The 18312-nt window shown below is 44.0% G+C and overlaps 2 protein-coding genes across 2 annotated transcripts; both read right to left on the bottom strand.

Moving 5' to 3' along the window:
- Window positions 1–1871: 1871 nt before the first annotated feature.
- LOC127315517 (uncharacterized) lies at window positions 1872–7403 on the bottom strand. The gene is made up of 2 exons (XM_051346000.2): window positions 6268–7403; window positions 1872–2290 (listed from the first exon to the last, which is right to left on the bottom strand). Exons 1-2 carry the CDS (start codon window positions 7358–7360, stop codon window positions 2139–2141), a joined length of 1245 nt encoding a protein of 414 aa, XP_051201960.2. The 5' UTR covers window positions 7361–7403; the 3' UTR covers window positions 1872–2138.
- A 10-nt stretch (window positions 7404–7413) lies between these two features.
- Window positions 7414–10965, bottom strand: LOC127314004 (GDSL esterase/lipase At5g45910). Its single transcript, XM_051344466.2, has 5 exons — window positions 10527–10965; window positions 9614–9829; window positions 9369–9517; window positions 7949–8225; window positions 7414–7797 (listed from the first exon to the last, which is right to left on the bottom strand). The coding sequence occupies exons 1-5, from the start codon at window positions 10831–10833 to the stop codon at window positions 7580–7582; spliced, it is 1167 nt and encodes a 388-aa protein (XP_051200426.1). The 5' UTR covers window positions 10834–10965; the 3' UTR covers window positions 7414–7579.
- Between the last annotated feature and the right edge of the window lie 7347 nt (window positions 10966–18312).

Genomic DNA, 18312 nt, shown 5'->3' with positions numbered 1-18312 from the left:
GTCAGTTAAATGTTTTCTAGGTTTTCTTGACAGAATTTTGTTGGTTTTATTCCGTTTTCTCTAGTTTTTATCTGGTTTTTCGGTATGGTCGGGTTTTTTTCTAACTTTTTGAAAATTTTGAACTTTTTTCAAGTTTCAGCATTTTCCATTTTGAATATATTTCGAAAATGAACAATTTTGAAGATAAAAAACAAATTTCTAATTTGAACAAATTTCAAAATAAATAATTTTCGAATTTTAACAAATTTCAAATTTGAACTAATCTCTACTAGTTAACGGTACATGCTTCGCATGATGTGAAAAATACCTGATCCTTTTAAAGCAAGATGCATACAGTGACAGGAATTGATTTCTCTTAACAAATGCCCATACAGCATGATAATCACACGGAGTTTCTTGTGAAAGCAAACGTGTGTAATACTGAATTGTAGGCATCATGATTTCTGCTATAATGAGTGCGAGTTGCTACAGTTTAAAAAAGAGAAATATCAGCGGCTTACTCGGCTTAGACGTGTTTTGTTTTATAAATTTACTCATTCTTGGACAAATATTCTGGATCGGAGTTAGTACTCAGTACACATTTGCAGGTTTGTCAGCTGCTCCATGTAATTAGAAGCCACATGCCGTTTTTGTCTTCATGTTTTCTGGTCGATAGTTCTTAAAAAATTGCCTGGTAGGTTCCTACTATAGTACTGCAGTGCTCGCTCTATTGCGATGTAGGTAGAAAATTCTAGAGAGCCCGGTAGAATCAGTGCGACGTACAGAAGTATCCAGAGAGATGGCAAGGCAAAGGTGGGGGAGCGCGAATCCCTGCTCTGTCGGCCGTTAGATTTGCCTATCGAATGGCATACATGTTGCCACGAAGCTCTCTACTTAAAGACAGCAAATGTGAGCCATCTGATTGGAACGATCCAACGGTCTACATGATTGGATATTCGTATACTATATAGGAGTATAGAAAAACCAGAGAAAATCAGAAGAAAAAAAAATCTCATGTACACAAAAAATAACAGCGCCTCCTAATGGGCCAGCCCGTTCAAGCAGAGCCTATGGGCCGAGCCGTTTCCAGCACATGTCGGGCGGTAGATAGGGGCTTCCCCCGGTGGCAGATAATTGCTATTTATCGCCGGGAGCTTTCGTGTACCCACAATCGCACATATGGGTCTGACCCATTTATCCGTACACTGTTTTTAGGGGTTCTGTAGAGAATTTTTTTAAGAAAATATTGTGTACTGATCCCCTAAAAACATATGTGGGTTCTGGTGGGTTTTTTCTACTCTTCATTTTTTTTTGTTACGGTTTCTCTTTTTGGTTTTCTATGGTTAGTTTTGTTTGTGATTTCTTCAGGCATTTTCTGTTTCGCCTTCTTCTAATTTCCCCGCATTTTTACGAGTTAGGGCTGCTCATCGATGGGCTTGTACTGACCCGTCAAAACAATTAATCCTAAGCTCAGTACAGCCGCTAATGTAATGTGAGATGAAGCAGATTGGTCAGTTAAAAAAGATGGCTTATAGTCGGTTTACAACAGTTCAGATAAGCCGATGATGAACATCCCTTCTGCGAGTAATAAAAATCATGTTAAAGGTTGGTTATTTAGAGTGTCTGTGTGTGCGCCACCATAGTTCTGGGGTACCTGTCTTGCTTGTTATGTATATCGATCATGCGCTTGCAGTGGTAGATGTTTCTGCTGCAAAAGGATGCCAGGATGAAAAGTAACACGACAAGCAAAAGTGCAGTTCTTCAGGCGCAAATGCACAATCTGGTCTTTTCGTTTCATTATTAAGATTATTCTTATGTAACTCTTGGAAAATGAATAAGAATCAGAGAACATGTCATACAAGGTACATCTGTACTACATCTTTCAGTTTTTTTTCAATTCGGGCTACTCCCCTTTCCATTACTTAACATAACGGAAATATACATTGTTCAAGAATTACTTCCAAAACACATCAAAAGGAAACAGGAAAGAAAGAGCGCCCTTGCATCGATAGGAAACCCGCTGACAGATGCCTCGGCATCGAGACATCTACTACGGGGCAAAAACCTATCAACACTAAGACTAAAAAAGGTGTTTATCACATAGTACATCCTTCGAAACCAAAAGGTTAACAGGCATCAGCAACTAGACTTCCAGCTCTTCAGATTTGAGCAGTCCGACGATCACGATCTTCAATCATCAGCAGTCCTGGCTCCGGGGTCTCCTGCTTCTTCCTTGCCAATTCTGCCGCCATGGTGATCAACTTCTTCGCACCTCCTCTAATCTTCTCTGCATCCTCAGCTTTGTAAAGGCCTGCCCAGTAATTAAGAAAGGAGCAGATAGTAAACAAGATCACCTCAGGGGATTTGACTGTATATTTTTCAAAAGTTACTTTATTTCTGATATTCCAAATGGACCAGCATATCGCCGCCAAAAGCAAAGTATAAAACCTCTCATCTCCCGGTAAATAAGCATATAACCAGGCCAAACTCTGCCACAACGATCTAGGACATGTTTTTGCTCCTACACAAGCACCCACAGCACCCCAAATCACTTTAGCAACCCCACAAGAGAAAAACAAATGCTTCGCCGTCTCAACATTGTCACAGAAGCTACAATCTGGGCAACCCAGCCAATTTCGCTTTCTCATATTTTCTCTAGTCAAGATGGCATCATAATGAAGCTGCCATAGGAAGATTTTAATTTTCAAGGGTAACTTAGCCTTCCAAATTCTTTTATAATTAGCTCCAGCCAAACTATTCTCCATATATTGATACATGGATTTAGTCGAGAAGATCTTGTTCGCGATCAACTTCCAAACTATGTCATCGGAAACACGAGATCTATTAATAAGCCCTGCATTTAGCTTAATATTATTCCAAATCAACAACAACTCAGGAGACAACCTTCTCCGAAAAGGAACATTAAAATTTGATTCGACCACTCGCTCAAAGGTCGCTTCCTGCGCGTGGCATATATTGAACAGCCCAGGATATCTCTCCGCAAGTGAAACCCCTCCTTCCCAGGGATCAAGCCAAAACCTCACAATATTTCCCTTATTTAAAATTACTTCCCTACCACACAAATAATAATCCTTCACTTTAAGTAAAGCCCTCCAAGAAGGTGAGTCAGATGCTCTAGGTTTCACATTCACCACAGTTTTATTTTTCAAATATTTCTCTCGCACAATTTTTTGCCATAGGCCGTCTTCTCTATCAATTTTCCACCACCATTTACATAATAAACTGATATTTTGTTTTCTTAGGTCTATGACCCCTAAACCCCCTTTTTTCTTTGAACGACATACTCTCGTCCATTTAACCATGCAATATGCTTTCTTCTTTTTCCTTCCTGCCCAGAAAAACTTCCTACGGTGTTTATCCAACTTTTCCACAAAGGTTTTATTTAACAAAAACATAGCCATATAAAACGAAGGAATCCCCGATAAACAAGCATTTAGCAAGGTTAATCTAGCTCCCGATGAGGCAGCATCACAAATCCAAGCCTCCAGTTTTTTTACCATTTTTGCATCCAAAAAATCCCAGTCAATATTTTTTAACTTGGAGAAAGTCACAGGAATACCCAAGTACTTAATAGGAAGCTTCCCCACCTGACAATTAAACATATTGGAATAGAACTCGTCCATATCATTATCTCCACCTATAGTAATTATTTCACTTTTCAAGAAGTTTATCTTAAGGCCTGACATCATTTCGAACATATAAAGCAACATTTTAAGGTTCAAAGCTTGTTCTGGATCATGCTTTATACATAAAACTGTATCATCCGCATATTGCAAAATAGCTACCCCATTTTCAACAAGATCAGGTGCAAACCCAGTAATAAGACCATTTTCTTGAGCCTTCAAAACCATTTTAGTCAAACATTCTCCTATCAAGTTGAACAAAGTAGGAGACAAGGGTGCATACACTGGCGAACCCCTTTGGCACTTTGAAAATAAGGACCCATCTCATTATTCATCTTAACCGAAACCGTCCCATTATGCAACACTTGTTTGATCCAGAACACCACCAATCGAGAAAAACCTCTAATTTTGTGGCACTCTAACAGAAAATCCCAATTAACTTTGTCATATGCCTTTTCGAAATCAAGTTTCAAAATTACCCCCACTTGCTTCTTAACATGAGCATGATGCATGAGTTCATGTAAAGACATAATACCATCCATAATATTTCTTCCTCTAATAAAAGCATTTTGTTGTATCTTTGAATAACTTGTTTCCATAAGGTTCTAGCCGAAGCGTCAATGTTTTTGTTATGAGCTTGTAAATGCATCTCAAGAAACAAATTGGCCTAAATTGTTGAATCTTATCGGCTTCAGCTACTTTCGGAAGGAGAGTTATAACCCCGTAATTTAGCCTTTGAACATCAAGTTTACCATAATAAAAAGCTACAAAAAGCTTCATAATATCATGTTGGATGAATTCCCAACAATGTTGATAAAACTCTATCGGTATATTATCCGGTCCAGGTGCTTTATTCTTCTTCATAGAGAATAAAGCTTTTTCCACTTCATCTACCGTAAAGTGTCTACATAAATCCTCATTATCCTCCACAGTAAGCTTTTCTCCAGGTTTCCACAAATCAGGGTTTAACCTAAATATATTACCAGGAGCGGGGCCGAATAAATCTCTATAATACTCAGTTGCATGTTGCAGGAGGTTTTTTGTACCCTCAATCAACACCTCCCCTTTTCGCAAACACCGCACATCATTTTTCCTCCTACGCCCGTTTGCAATTCTATGAAAATAGGATGTATTTTGATCTCCCTCCAATAACCAACTAGCATGGGACCTCTCGGGTGCCGTAGGTTTCCTCCTCGGATACTGATTATAGAGTTCCCCTTGAATATTACATCGTCTAATCTGCTCCTCAGGGGACAAACCTGCAGCTTCCTCTACTGCTTCCAGATGGCTCAATTCTTGTTTTAAACTTTGTTTCTTTTTCTTATTATTACCAAAAATATTAGATCCCCAACCCTTAAGGAATTTCTTCACTCTTTTTAACTTGATGTTGAACACATCAATAGGATCATCACTTCTAACATATCTCTCCCATATTTCTTTAATCTGTGGTAAAAAATCAGGATTTTTGAACCAAGACATGTTGAATTTGAAATCATTACATTTTTTAAAGCGGGACTTTTCACCGTAATCAACAATAAGCATATTGTGATCGACCGATCTCTCACCACTTTCCTGGACCAAAACCAAAGGGAATAAATCCTCCCGGTCAGGGACATAAGCACCACTGTCTAACTTTTCAAGAGTTGGATCTTTTTGTTTGTTCGACCAAGTGTAAAGACCTCCTTTCATATGCACCTCCCTTAAGGATAAGGAATGAATTCTTGAATTAAACACCTCACGAAGAATGCGGCAAAGAGGTAGGTTTATTCTTTTCTCTTACATTTCTTAGGATATTAAAGTCACCACAATGATATATGGTCCATCAACTGCATTACAAAAGGAAGCCATCTCTCGCCAAGAAGGCGATTTTCTCTCCTCATGAGCAGGTCCGTAGACCACAATAATATTCCATCTACATTTTTTCACATTGTCCCATAAACTCATTAAAATCATGAATTCTCCCAACTTAACGGCTGTACTCCAAATGTTTCATTTTTTGCTCCACATAGGATTCCCCAGTTTACCAATCGAAGGAATCCATTTCCAAAAAAGCATTCTCGGGATCTATTTTTCTAAAGAAGGCGATAGTGTAATCTCTTTTCATAGTTTCTTGCAAACCAATAAAATCCACCCCATAATCCTTTATAGTATCAGTGAGGCAAGTAGATATCCCTTTCTTACCTGCCCCCCTTAGATTCCAAATAGCAACTATCATTTAAATTTATCAGGCATCTTCCTCACTCTGCCATTTCTACCAGGGTGCACGATGAGACGTGGCTGACCCCTTGGCTTCTAGTCACAGGTCTAGATACCACAATATTAGCTTTTTTATTGCTTTTTCTCGCTTTCCTAGATTGAACCATAGTAAAAGAATCATCTATCATCTGATCCTCGGAATCATACCAGGTCATATTCAAAGGAGTCACCGCACCACCGTCATGTTGCACCACTAAGGGTTTATTCGATATCATTTTATCACCTAAATTTTTCCTAGATATTTCCAATTCTTTTAACAAATCAACAGATTCAAAATTATCCGACGGCATATCTACACCCATCAAGGACGCTCTTCTCATAATTTCAGTATTGGACAAAATAGAGAAAGCATTACCAGGAAGTAACTTTTCACCAGAAGAGGGATTACCTTCTAGATTCCTTTTCTTGGATAGAGCAGCAGCTTGATCCATGACTTTCTCCATCTTCTGTTGTTGGTTCCTCATAGATCTCCTCCCATCCTCCAGCTCTTCATCATTATTATCCACCGTCTTGATAGATGATTTTTCCCCGGATTCCTCTTCAGGAGACTGCACAGTATACGCTGGAGATACAGCAGGTTCATAGTGATAGTCCTGTCCCACCTCAGTTACCACAGGAATCGATGACCGTTCTTTATTGCATACAACAGAGGCATACGATCTTTCATATGTATTTTGATGGTAGCCCAGACACACAATCTCTTTAGATACAACAGGTGTTGCCGGAGCTTTCAAGAGGGCGGAGGTATCATCAACCTTAGGTGCTGCATCAATCACAGGAGCCTTCTGCTGGAAATCTGAAGCTGTATCGCTGGCAACCTTACAAGGTTCCTTGCAATCTGGAATACTTTCTTTCACAATAGCATCCTCACAAACCCTCACAATATCCCCATCATGTTGCTGATTTTTCTCCATTTGTTCCCTGGCAATAGTGTCAATCAATAACTCATGGTCATCTTCACTATCCTCCTCATCATCATTTTCAGGCACCACATCCAAATTGTTGGAGTAGCTTTTTCCATAAGTAACATTCTGACTTGCTTCAGTTTGCCCCTCGGATGATTCAGCAGCCTTATGATGATCAAACCTGGACCGCTTGGGTGATGGAGCATTAGGAGACGATCTCTCAGAAGTGGATATAGATATTTTTGTCGCTGGTGGTCCTCTTACCACCACAGATTCCACCTCATAATAGAAATCATAGAAGTAATCTCCCAGACAACCTTCAGCATAAGGAGGCAATTCATCAATGTCACGACAACCCAACAAGATTCTACAATAATCTGGACGGTGAAGGGTTGCCTGATCAACCTCCAATGTTACACCTACCAAGGAACCGGCATAGGCCACAGCCGCATCACTTCTTTTATCTGTAGGAATATTTTTCACTCTTACCCAAGCTTTGTGTAGTACTGCCTTTGCGCTTGCTGTTGCAGACCAAGGTTGCAAGTTAATCACAGCATTACACATCCTCATTTTCATCTGGTCACCAAGGTAACATGCTTTCTCCACTTCCTTAGGAGTAGGTAACATGCTTTCAGTTGGGAAAACATATCTATACCGGGACAGTTTATACAATCCCTCAAACTAAGCAATGTAAACCAATAGCTTAATTTCTTCAGTGCCTGAAGCACTCCTCGTATCCACTTCCCCTAGCAGCACCGGGGACGCTACATATAGTTAACCATCTCAATTATAATGTCACTTCATGATTGGGGGAGAAGCGTAGGGGCCGTTGAGCCAACCGTTGGCGACCATGCGGTAGGCTGCTTCGGTCATGTGGATGCCGTCCCAGCTCACGTACGACGCTGGGTTAGAGCACACGCTAGCACCAGCTTCGCCGCACTTCTTCTTCATGTTGAAGTTGTAGCTGCCTTCCCCTGAAGCGCCGCAGCATGCTTGCAAAGCCGTGCTGAAACCTGCAATGGTGTGTAAAGATTCAGTTAGACCATGCCGCATGCTTCCTAATAATGCACACCATCATGAACGCAGACCATAATCTTGTAATGCAGATTGTGTGTCAAACTCTGTCAAGTAGTTCTACAGGTTCCAGACGAAAGAATTGCTCACCGAAATTTTTAGGGCTGACGACAAACTGCATTGCAGCTTTGAAGTAATCACCGTACATGATTTTTGTCTTTGGGTACTTCTTCTGGAGCGCATCAAGCTGCTGCTTGAGATCCCTGTTGTGATGGAAGGCCAGACGGTTGTATCTCCGGAGGCACCCAGTGCGCGCATTGTAGTCCGATTTCTTGCTGCTGTTGTACAATGTGAGGTATAGAGGGAAGCATCCAATCGGGAGAATTCCAGGTACCAATAGGTCTGTTGCCCCAAGCTCGATCAATATCTGAAAGAACAAAAAAATGTGTGTAAGATTATCATAATTCTCATCTATGTATGAACATTTCAATACGCATTCACGAGATGCACAAGACTACTTCCAATCTTAGACAAAGATATCTCGAACAGATCTCCACACGACCGTTTGAAACAAATATATTATGCACTGACGAACTAGTTTAATAAGTAGAACACTGGTAATAAAGTAATAGCAGTATAATTTCAGAGGATCTGTTCACTCCCCTTGAAGTGTGTGTAAACAAACCATTTTTCAGAACTATGTCATGTGACAGCCGTTCCATGATGGCCATGCACACAACAAATGATTCCTCATCTTGTTTACCAACCATACCACCTTTTCTATGCCCATTATCTTCATTGTGCAATCATGTCCGAAATGAATTCCCCATCTAGACATCACGTGGGGGTACACTAAACAACAATCTGATGTGCTGTAGAGCAACTATACTTGGTAACGAACAAGTACAGATCCCACGGCAGCTAGTGTGATTTATGCAGGGAAAGCAAGAAAAACAATCATTTTTAAACCAGTTTAACCAGAGCAGTCGGTACATGTTAATTGCCTACTCAGGCTTGTGATAGTGAGCTGTTGCAGATGCCAAGAGTGTACTTTCATATCTTCTTGATATTAATATATTGCCCTTTATAAAGAAAAATTGCTTATTCAGAACTTCAGATGAGAAGGATACCAAAAGTGTCACATGTTCTCTCCCCCAATTTAAGTTCTTGAAATACTGGTAACCCAGCTGACCATAAGTAAGCAACACACCGAGATCCCTAGATCTAACCCAATAAAATGTGGTATTGGCCCTACCGTGGACAAGTAGGCTCTCTGGAGCTTAGTTTGTGACACTATGCAGTGCTTACCTACTAGTCCCCTTACCGAGAACTCGTGGGTATGTCATGCATTCCACCTTGCCGACAAATATCTAGATATGACAGAAGATGTGCGCTGCCTGAAATCAGCACCCGTCGCACACTTGCATGATTCCCTGGAGCTCCAAGTAGGCTAGTACACAGCAAACTCTGATGCATGCTTTTTAGCGTCACCTATGATGCAATGCAAGGTCGACCTACATTGCTACTCTAGGATGTAGGTGAAATCACCGCCAGTTGATTGATTTCATACCTCGACGCCGTTGGCAATGGCTTTGGTGACCAGCGGCACATAGGTCTTCACATCGGAGAAGGCGACACCGGAGAACAACGGAGCGTTGTAGTCATTGCCCCCAAACTCCCCCACCACAAACAATGACTTGCTGAAGAAATCCCTGCACTCTGCAGTTAACACAACAAGTAAAATTCAGAATCTTTGATCTACAGATTGGAACATGGTAGCACATTTCAAGAAGGCGCGAGAGAATCTTGCGGGACCTTTCTCCGATTTGCATAGCGACGGCTTCATCTTCTGGAGCCAGCCGATCTGGGTGATGATGGAGCCGGTGTTCCAGATGCGCTGGTCGATGCCGTGGGCCTTGAAGAAGGCGTAGTCCAGCGCCGTGGCGCCGGTGATGGCGAAGTTGGCGCCCTTGCTGAAGTCCGTGCCGTGGGCCTGCGACGCCGGCGGCAGGGGCAGCCCGAAATGCTCCGCTGCAAATTGGCAGCAGAATCCGCATCAGTAAAAACCAAAAATTTCACATAATACAACTTGCTATTGGCTACTGCTCTGAGCTAAAAGGCAATCTAGCGTTCCAAGAGAGTGAGACACATATATGTGGTCCTTTGGTCGCAGCAGTAAATCTAGCTTCTTTCAGTAACATTTCTGGTGTGATGCTTTATGGAGTATCTTTTTTATTTAAAGGAAAAAAGAAAAAGGACCTTTAATTCACATCGATACTAATTCGGCCGGTGCAGCAGAATGGAGGCGGCAATAACTCACTCCCTGCTGCAAAGCAGCAGCTCTTTTTACCAGCTTGTTCTTACCGCTCAAATTTGATCTGCTTTTCTTCTCAAAGGAGAAACAATTAATTCTGTTCTTTTAGCAGACTAGCGTTGCTTGCATCACTAAAAAGCAAAAAAGAAAAAAGAGCTGACAAGAACCAGACATCGGATACGAGTTGAGCAGCACACTGAACAGGGGTCAATTTCATGACGACCAAGGTCAGAGCACAGTCAAACACTCCACCCGACCCCAAATCACCGGCTTTAGAAAAACAGAGACACTTCCATCGGATGCTGCAAAGTCCATCTCTAAAAAAATACGCACCGAAAGGCCAAAGAGAATCTAAGAAGGAGAGGACGGCGAGGTAGGCAGGAACAGCCAGCCGGCGATGTGGGATTTGTTTACCGAGGAAGTCCACGACGACGCGGCCGTTGGAGCAGCGGCCGGTGGGGCGGCCGAAGAAGGTCATGCCGTAGGGCGGCCTGGCGGTGGTGAGCGCCTTGGGGGTGCCGTTGACAATGAGGTTGCCGGCGTCGGAGAGCGAGTCCCCGAAGCTGAAGATGGCGGCGTACGACTTCTTGCTGCCGCGCTTGGCGGCGGCGGCGGCGGCGCTGCCAGAGAGGCACAGCGCGGCGAGGAGCAGCGGGAGAAGCAAGCCCCGATGCCCCATTGGTGTCGGCAGCGGCAGCAGGCAGCGGCGGGCGACGCGCATGTGCGGCGGGAGAGAGAGAGGGAGTGAGTGAGTGAGGGAGAAGAGAAAGATGGGATGCTTTGCTTGTGTGGCGCCTGCTTTATAGTACAGCTAGCTAGTATTACTGCCGCGGCAGCAGCTAGCAAGCAGGACTGTGCCGCGGCAGCCGCTGGCCTGTTGCGCGCGCGGGATGGGGAGCGAGAAGCGCGGGTGGCACTATTTGGCATGCCCGGATGATGCTCTCTCCCTCTCTCTCTCTTGCGGTCCAACTGATTTAGCCGTGACCGCGGCCAAAGTTCAGGTCTCATGCCAAATGTGCACGATCAAGTGACGTCTTCCATCTAAAAAGAAAGTTACGTTCATCAGATGCAGCTTGAGGTAGAATAGGGCTTGAGCTTGTTTTTGCACTTCGTTTGAATGCCTACAAAGTTCATGGTTGCACTAGAGCATCATTTATGTCTACATCATTTGCTTGCACATAATTAATGTTTTTTTTTGGGGCTAGGCTGGTGTAAAACACTGCATTTAGGAGCCCGCATAAGGCGGGATATTGTCACCTTACACCTATAGTATGTGGCAAGCTTACCAACTATCATTTCATGGTTTAAGGTTTTACAATTGGTCAGACACGCTTACGACAGTAGCAAATACACAATCCACATCACAAGGGAGGCGTTAATAAAATCCTTGAACCTAATTTTGCTGCCCTGAGCTGCACATTTAGTAGGGAATGCACCCATGGGAGCAACATAGTGGCAATTCTCTTGCGCTAAGAATTTCGAGTAAGCTTTTTTCTTTCTCCTCTCTAATCGTATACCTTTTATGGAGATTGTGCTTGTAACATATCACTTGTGGGCTACAGTCCTCCCATGACTTGTAGACCCGTAGAACCTTCTTGTAGAACACCACATACCAATTGTATTTCTACCAAGATGCAAGATATGCAACATAAGTAACACAAGTAGGCAAATAAAGCTCATAAGATTGACAAGAAATTCAGCATAACCATGTGTGATCATATAGGCAAAACCATCACAAGTTTAATCTACCAGCATGTGTGCTCGTACTAACGATCACACCATCTAATATGGTGATATCCTACCACCTCATCAAAGAAGGGTATAATCCTACCACCAAAAGTTCACCATCGTGTGAGGGGTTAATGTATACCACCTCACAAAATATACATTAACCCCTCACACGATGGTTAATGTATACCACCTCACAAAATATTTCTCACGATTGTATACCAGAAGTTCACCACATGTTCCCACACCGCTCTTGATGATGTCACACATATTGTTGAGGGTCAAGCGTCAGGAATGGAGGCCACTTCATACCCCTTCAAGTTCCCCGTGTCGTGAGATTTACCTGCCTCGGTCGCCCTCCTTGTAGCTATTATGGTAGCAGCAAGCTTGTGATCCAGGTCCACTACAACAAATCGCATGCCATGCACCGACATAATCTGTGCATTCCGTGTATACATGAGCACCGACAACAAATGCTTGTCATGTGCTTCAAGAACAAAGGAGGGAAATTCCTAGTTAAGACATGACCCATACGACCATGTATATAATGAATCCTCTACTCAGATCTACAACACGCTCAAAGGTTTGAACTTCTCACCACCATCGGAGGAGCAGAGAAGGCATTGAAGAGCTCGGAGAAGATGAGGAAGACCGCTTACCACCACCATCCTACAACGACCGAGGTAGATGCAACCGCTTACCTGTCTCGTCTGTTAAGTTTGTGGCTGGAAAGAAGAGCTGGAAGGGGAGAAATGGCGGTGCAACATTTGACGGTGAAGTTGAGCGGAGATATATAGGGATTTGAATCGGCGGGAGGTGACATAATCTCTCCCGCCTACTTTTTGGGGATGCACAAGAGCTCGCGCCATCTCCGAGCTTGCATTGGTGGGGCACAATTTTTCCCCTTCGTAGGAAACAATGTAATCGAGCGTGCTTTCACGTGTAGGAAAAAAAGTGCTTTGAAAAATATTCTACTCCCTTGAATCACAAAAGCAACTTATTAGAGAGTGTGTCATTTTGGATGCCGAGCTACATGTAGCTCCTTATCTTCAAACACTTAAAATTCGTATTTCAAAGTTTTGAAAAAGTTGAAACAAAATTATTGAGGTAGCCAATGATATATGCTACTATGGTGTAAAATCTCAATGCTGATTTGTATTCTAGGCTACACGAAATTGATAAAATCTAACAAATTTTGATAGTCTTGATCCGTTGTAGCTTAGAATATGAATTAGTTTGTACAGAGATTTGTTTTTTGTGTTGCTTAGAATATGAATTAGTTTGTACTGAGATTTTATACCATTGTAGTACACATCATCTGCTATCTCTTGATATATTTTTTAATTTTTTTTAAAAACTTTAAAATAATTCCGAGTGTTTGCAAATAAAGCCTACGTGTAGGCCGGCCTCAGTGTTAAGGTTTCCGTTGTTGGACTCATTCCAATTTATCTTATGCAAGTTACTAGGCTGAAATGAGCAGAAAATTTGGTATGTATGGGTATGGTCATGTCTATGCTGCTGATGCTGAACTGTTGAAGAGTGGACTTCATTTACCCGAGCTACCTTTGTAGCAACACGAGGACCAAAGTACCTCCACTACAGCCCCACTCCCCTGCATACATCTACCCGGTACTCCATACTAGTATGAGTATTCTGCATCCCCTGGGGTCGATCAGGGATCATAATGAGATGCCATTTTTCCCAGCTTTCTTCCCTCTCAGTGATCCACCACTATCATTAACTGGATCTGCGTACAAGTTCAGCCGGGGACGGCTCCTCCTCTCCACGATCCTCCGGGGAGGGGAGCAATGGCGACCCTACGAGCTCCGATCCCTGTCGTCGTCGTCGTCTTTAACTTGCCCTCTTGGCCCGGCTATCGTTCAACCGCCCATTAATTGGCGTCCAGGCTTTCTGCGTCGGTGCCCCTCGTGCTTCCCCTGAATCGCGCCACCTTTGTCTTCGTCCCTCCCTGATCCCTGTGCCCAGTGCGTGCGCACAGTACCGTACTCCGTCTGCCGTCTGCCGTCAGATCAGCGCCAACTTGACCCAGGTCGTCGGATTGAGAAATCTACTAGTAGCTCTCAGCCCTAACGACGGGTCCAGCGTGCGTGATTACTGCTTAACTAACTGGTTTTCAGTGGTGGCTAGTAGGAAAAGCTTATCAGTGGCGCACGAAAACATGGGCGGTGCGCCACAGAAACTTCGCCACAAAAATAGGGTTTCTATGGCGCACCGTACCATGCGCCACAGAATTAAGGTGTTCTGTGGCGCATACGATCCGGCTTCGCCACAAAAATAGGTGCGCCACTGAATTCTATTTTGGTGCGCCACAGAATAATGTACAGGTATACTCGATTTTGTGCTCCCTGGTGTATTATACAGGTTTTGTACACAGTATACAGGTATAATATAGACAGATAGACAGATATAATATGGACACATATAACATAGCAACATTATACATCATCATCACAGTACTTAGAGCCCGATCGAGATACATATATAATGGCAAGTGTCAAATGTTTTGCATACAACTCTTAATTCATACAAATTTCATAATTTCGAGATACAAAGTAGTCTTTCCTCCTTTGCTCCCTCCTCTCTACCCACCAGGCTCGCTTGCATCGGGGTCTTCATCCGGTTCCTACTATGATTAAAATGGAAGAAAGTGAGACCAACAAGTCCGATGCACAAGAGAAATGGAATAAATGCCTCATATATTGTTGGTCAACACAAATATTAACATTCAGGGATGGCGTAAGTGAGACCAAGTCCGATGCACAAGAGATTGATATTTGTGTTATCTTACCAGGCTCACTTACGCCACCCCCGAGTGTACGAGTGACCAAACATTTTAATCATCGGCATTTTGAAAATACCAAAGAAAATGGAATGAAAAATGGAATAAGTGCCTCATACATTGTTGGTCAACACAAATACTATGGTCAGAAACCATAGTTGCAGTATACGCCGCAGTATACTTTGCAGAAGAGCCCCCTTTCCCCGGCCGTCGTTCCGTGAACGGGTCCTTGACGAGACAACAACGCTGATCTGCCTCTCCAGCGCAGAACCACGGCAGTCCCAGCCGCCTCCCTTGTGGCCGCGTCTCCTGCGCTCTTCTCCATGGCCGGACCACGATTTGACTCACCGGGGGAATAATGATAATCGCCATCACCACTATAGCCAGACTCCACAGGTGCATAGCAGTTTGCAGCAGATGCCACTTTTCTTCCCTCGCCGTGCAGTGAACGAGTCCTTGATGCAAAGACCGTGCCGGCCTGCCCAGCATTATGCCGGCCCGTGTTGCCGCGCTTCAGGCCGTGTGTCCGCGCTGCCTTTGTTCGCCTTCTTGCCCGGTGAACCAATAGACCGATCGTTGGAATAAGGAAACCGATGACGGTCGGTCACAAGATTAGATTGCGATCGGCCGTCATCGGCTTCCTTATTCCAACGATCAGTCTTTTTATCACCGGGCAAGAAGGCGAAGAGTGCAGGGCGCGGGAGACACGGCCTGAAGCGCGGCAACAGGGGTCGGCATGATGCTAGGGAGGCCGGCACCGTCTTTCCATCAAGGACTCGTTCACGTACTGGACGGCGAGAGAAGAGAAGTGGAATCTGCTGCAAAGTACTCTACACCTGGAGTCTGACGATAGTGGTGATGGCTATTATCATTATTCCCTCGGTGTGTCCAATCGTAGTCCGGCCATGGAGAAAAAGCGCAGAGCGCAGGAGACGCGGCCACAAGGGAGCGGCGAGGACTGGCGTGGTTCTGCGCCAGAGAGGCAGGTCGGCGTTGTTGTCTCGTCAAGGACTCGTTCACGGAACGGCGGCCGGGGAAAGGGGGGACCGTCTACAAAGTATATTGCGGCGTATAGGTGACCAAACATTCTAATCATCGGCACTAAAATGGAAGAAAGAGCCAAGTGGTATCTCAACTAGATATCATATGCCTCATACTTTGTTGGTCGAAAGAAATATTAACATTCAGGGATGGGGTCAGCGAGGCCAGGTAGGATGCACAAGATATTGATATTTGTGCCATCACACCAGGCTCACTGGCCCCACCCCAGAGTGTACAAGTGACCAAACATTCTAATCATCGGCCAATGCAATTAAGAAGTGCCAACTCAAATAATAGACAACTGAATAGTATGAACTAAATGGAATGCCTCATACTTTGTTGGTCGAAACAAATATTAACATCCAGGGATGGAGTAAGTGAGGCCAGGTAGGATGCACAAGATATTGATATTTGTGCCATCACACCAGGCTCACTTGCTCCACCCCCGAGTGTACGAGTGATCGACCAACCATCTAATCATCGGCAAGTACAAAAATACCAACAAACCAGCAACCATGGTGACATAAGTCAAGATGCCCAAACACACATAGCATGCATGGAGCAGATGCTCCAAAGGGATTATTCATCACTTGGTATATAGACCAAGTGATGCTGGCAAAAGAGAGGCCAATCAAGAACCAGTAAATCCAGTAAGTGATAGATATGCCTAAACAAGCAACAACACATAGCATATCCCAGCTAACCAGATGAGACAAGTCTTGGTAGCCAACTTAATCACCTAGCACCACCTAGCCTTTTAAAACCATCAGAAACAGTCCATTTTCTTCAAAGGATACCACAGTGGCATTCATTTACATGATCCCCTATTGTGGATATCTCTATTTTCATCAAAGCCAACAAGAAATAGAAATTTATCATTACTCAGTTGAGTTCAAAACAAAGCTGGGGTACCATAAGGGATTACTCATGACTTGGTAGTAACCAAGTGATGCTGGCTAGAGTCCTTAAAAGAAATCCATCATAAGCATGGTCAAATACACATATATAGCATGGGGCAGATGCTCCATAGGGATTATATATTCATCACTTGGTAATTTGGAGAGCAAACAAGCAGTAGCCATATCACTCAATCCAATAATATAGTAATTCGGATCATAAGGCATCAATTAAGGAGGAAATTAACCAGGAACAAAGGGAAACATTTGATGATCCAGTAAGTGCATGACACTTTGAGCTACCAAGAATAAAGGCCAACAGTGGATAAACATCTGCAAGCAGCTCACACACACATACAAACACATGTGTTGATAGTAACTAAACAGCAGAAGAACACCACCAGATATTCATGGGTACTTAGGATCAGTAGGGAATTGATAAAGTACAGTGAGGAGCAAGCATACCATCAGAAACTGTCCATTTGAGAGAAATAACATTGGGGTAATGTTCAAATGTTTGTCTCCATATTTGGGAGACATTTTTAATATTGGAGTCTAGCTAATGGAAATCAAGAACTAGTCTTGATCTCCAAATGGTGATTAGAGGGAATTTATTCATCTTAAGCAACATTAGGGACAAATGGGATCATGCAAGGGACTTGGGTCATTTGGATCATAAGGCATCAATTAAGGAGGCAACCAGGGACAAAGGGAAACATTTGATGATCCATTATCATAGGCAACAAAGCAGCAACTTTTCCCCCTCTAATCTAGCTAGAGTCCTTAAAAGAAATCCATCATAAGCATGGTCAAATACACATATATAGCATGGGGCAGATGCTCCAAAGGGATTATATATTCATCACTTGGTAATTTGGAGAGCAAACAAGCAGTAGCCGTATCACTCAATCCAATAATATAGTAATTTGGATCATAAGGCATCAATTAAGGAGGCAATTAACCAGGGACAAAGGGAAACATTTGATGATCTAGTAATTTCGTCGAGCACTTTGTGCCCGCACGGGAGAGGAAGAGGGAGGGGAGGGGAGAGGTGGAGCTCACCGACGATGCTGTTGGAGGAGGGGCCGGGTAGAGGAAGAGGGAGGGGCCGGGTAGGGGTGGAGGAGGAGGTTGACGATGATGGCAAGGGTGGAGGAGGAGGAAGACGCGGCGGCTCCTCCTCCTTGACGCGGAGCCGGCCCCTCCTCCTCCATGCGGCGGCCCCTCCTCCTCCACGCCGCAGCGGCTTGTGCTGCTGGTGGCGGGGATGGGTGGAGCGTGGCGGCATGCGGCCCTCGCGGAGGAAGGAGGCGGCGGCGGCGACGGCGACGCTCACCATGGAAGGCGGCGGCGCGCGGCGGTAGGGAGAGGAAGAGGGGTGGATCGAGGAGGAAGTACGAGCGGGGGGGAGGGGGTACGGTTGGATATAGAAGACGTTATTTCTGTGGCGCACCAGCACAAGTGCGCCACAGAATCAACTACTTCTGTGGCGCACCAGAACCAGTGCGCCACAGAAACACTAATTTCTGTGGCGCAGCACGCCATGTGCGCCACAGAAATACCTACACTAATAATTGGTGGTGGCAGGATGTGGGCCCCACATAATTTCTGTGGCGCACGGTTCAGTAGTGCGCCACAAAAATAGCATATTTTTGTGGAGCATTCTTTCTCGTGCGCCACAAAAAATCTTTCTGTGGCGTATTTCTGCTGGTGCGCCACAGAACTAAGCTCCACC

This window comes from Lolium perenne, chromosome 7 (genome assembly GCF_019359855.2).
Source record: "Lolium perenne isolate Kyuss_39 chromosome 7, Kyuss_2.0, whole genome shotgun sequence".
NCBI lineage: Eukaryota > Viridiplantae > Streptophyta > Magnoliopsida > Poales > Poaceae > Lolium > Lolium perenne.
This window is presented reverse-complemented; position numbering and strand designations above follow the sequence as displayed.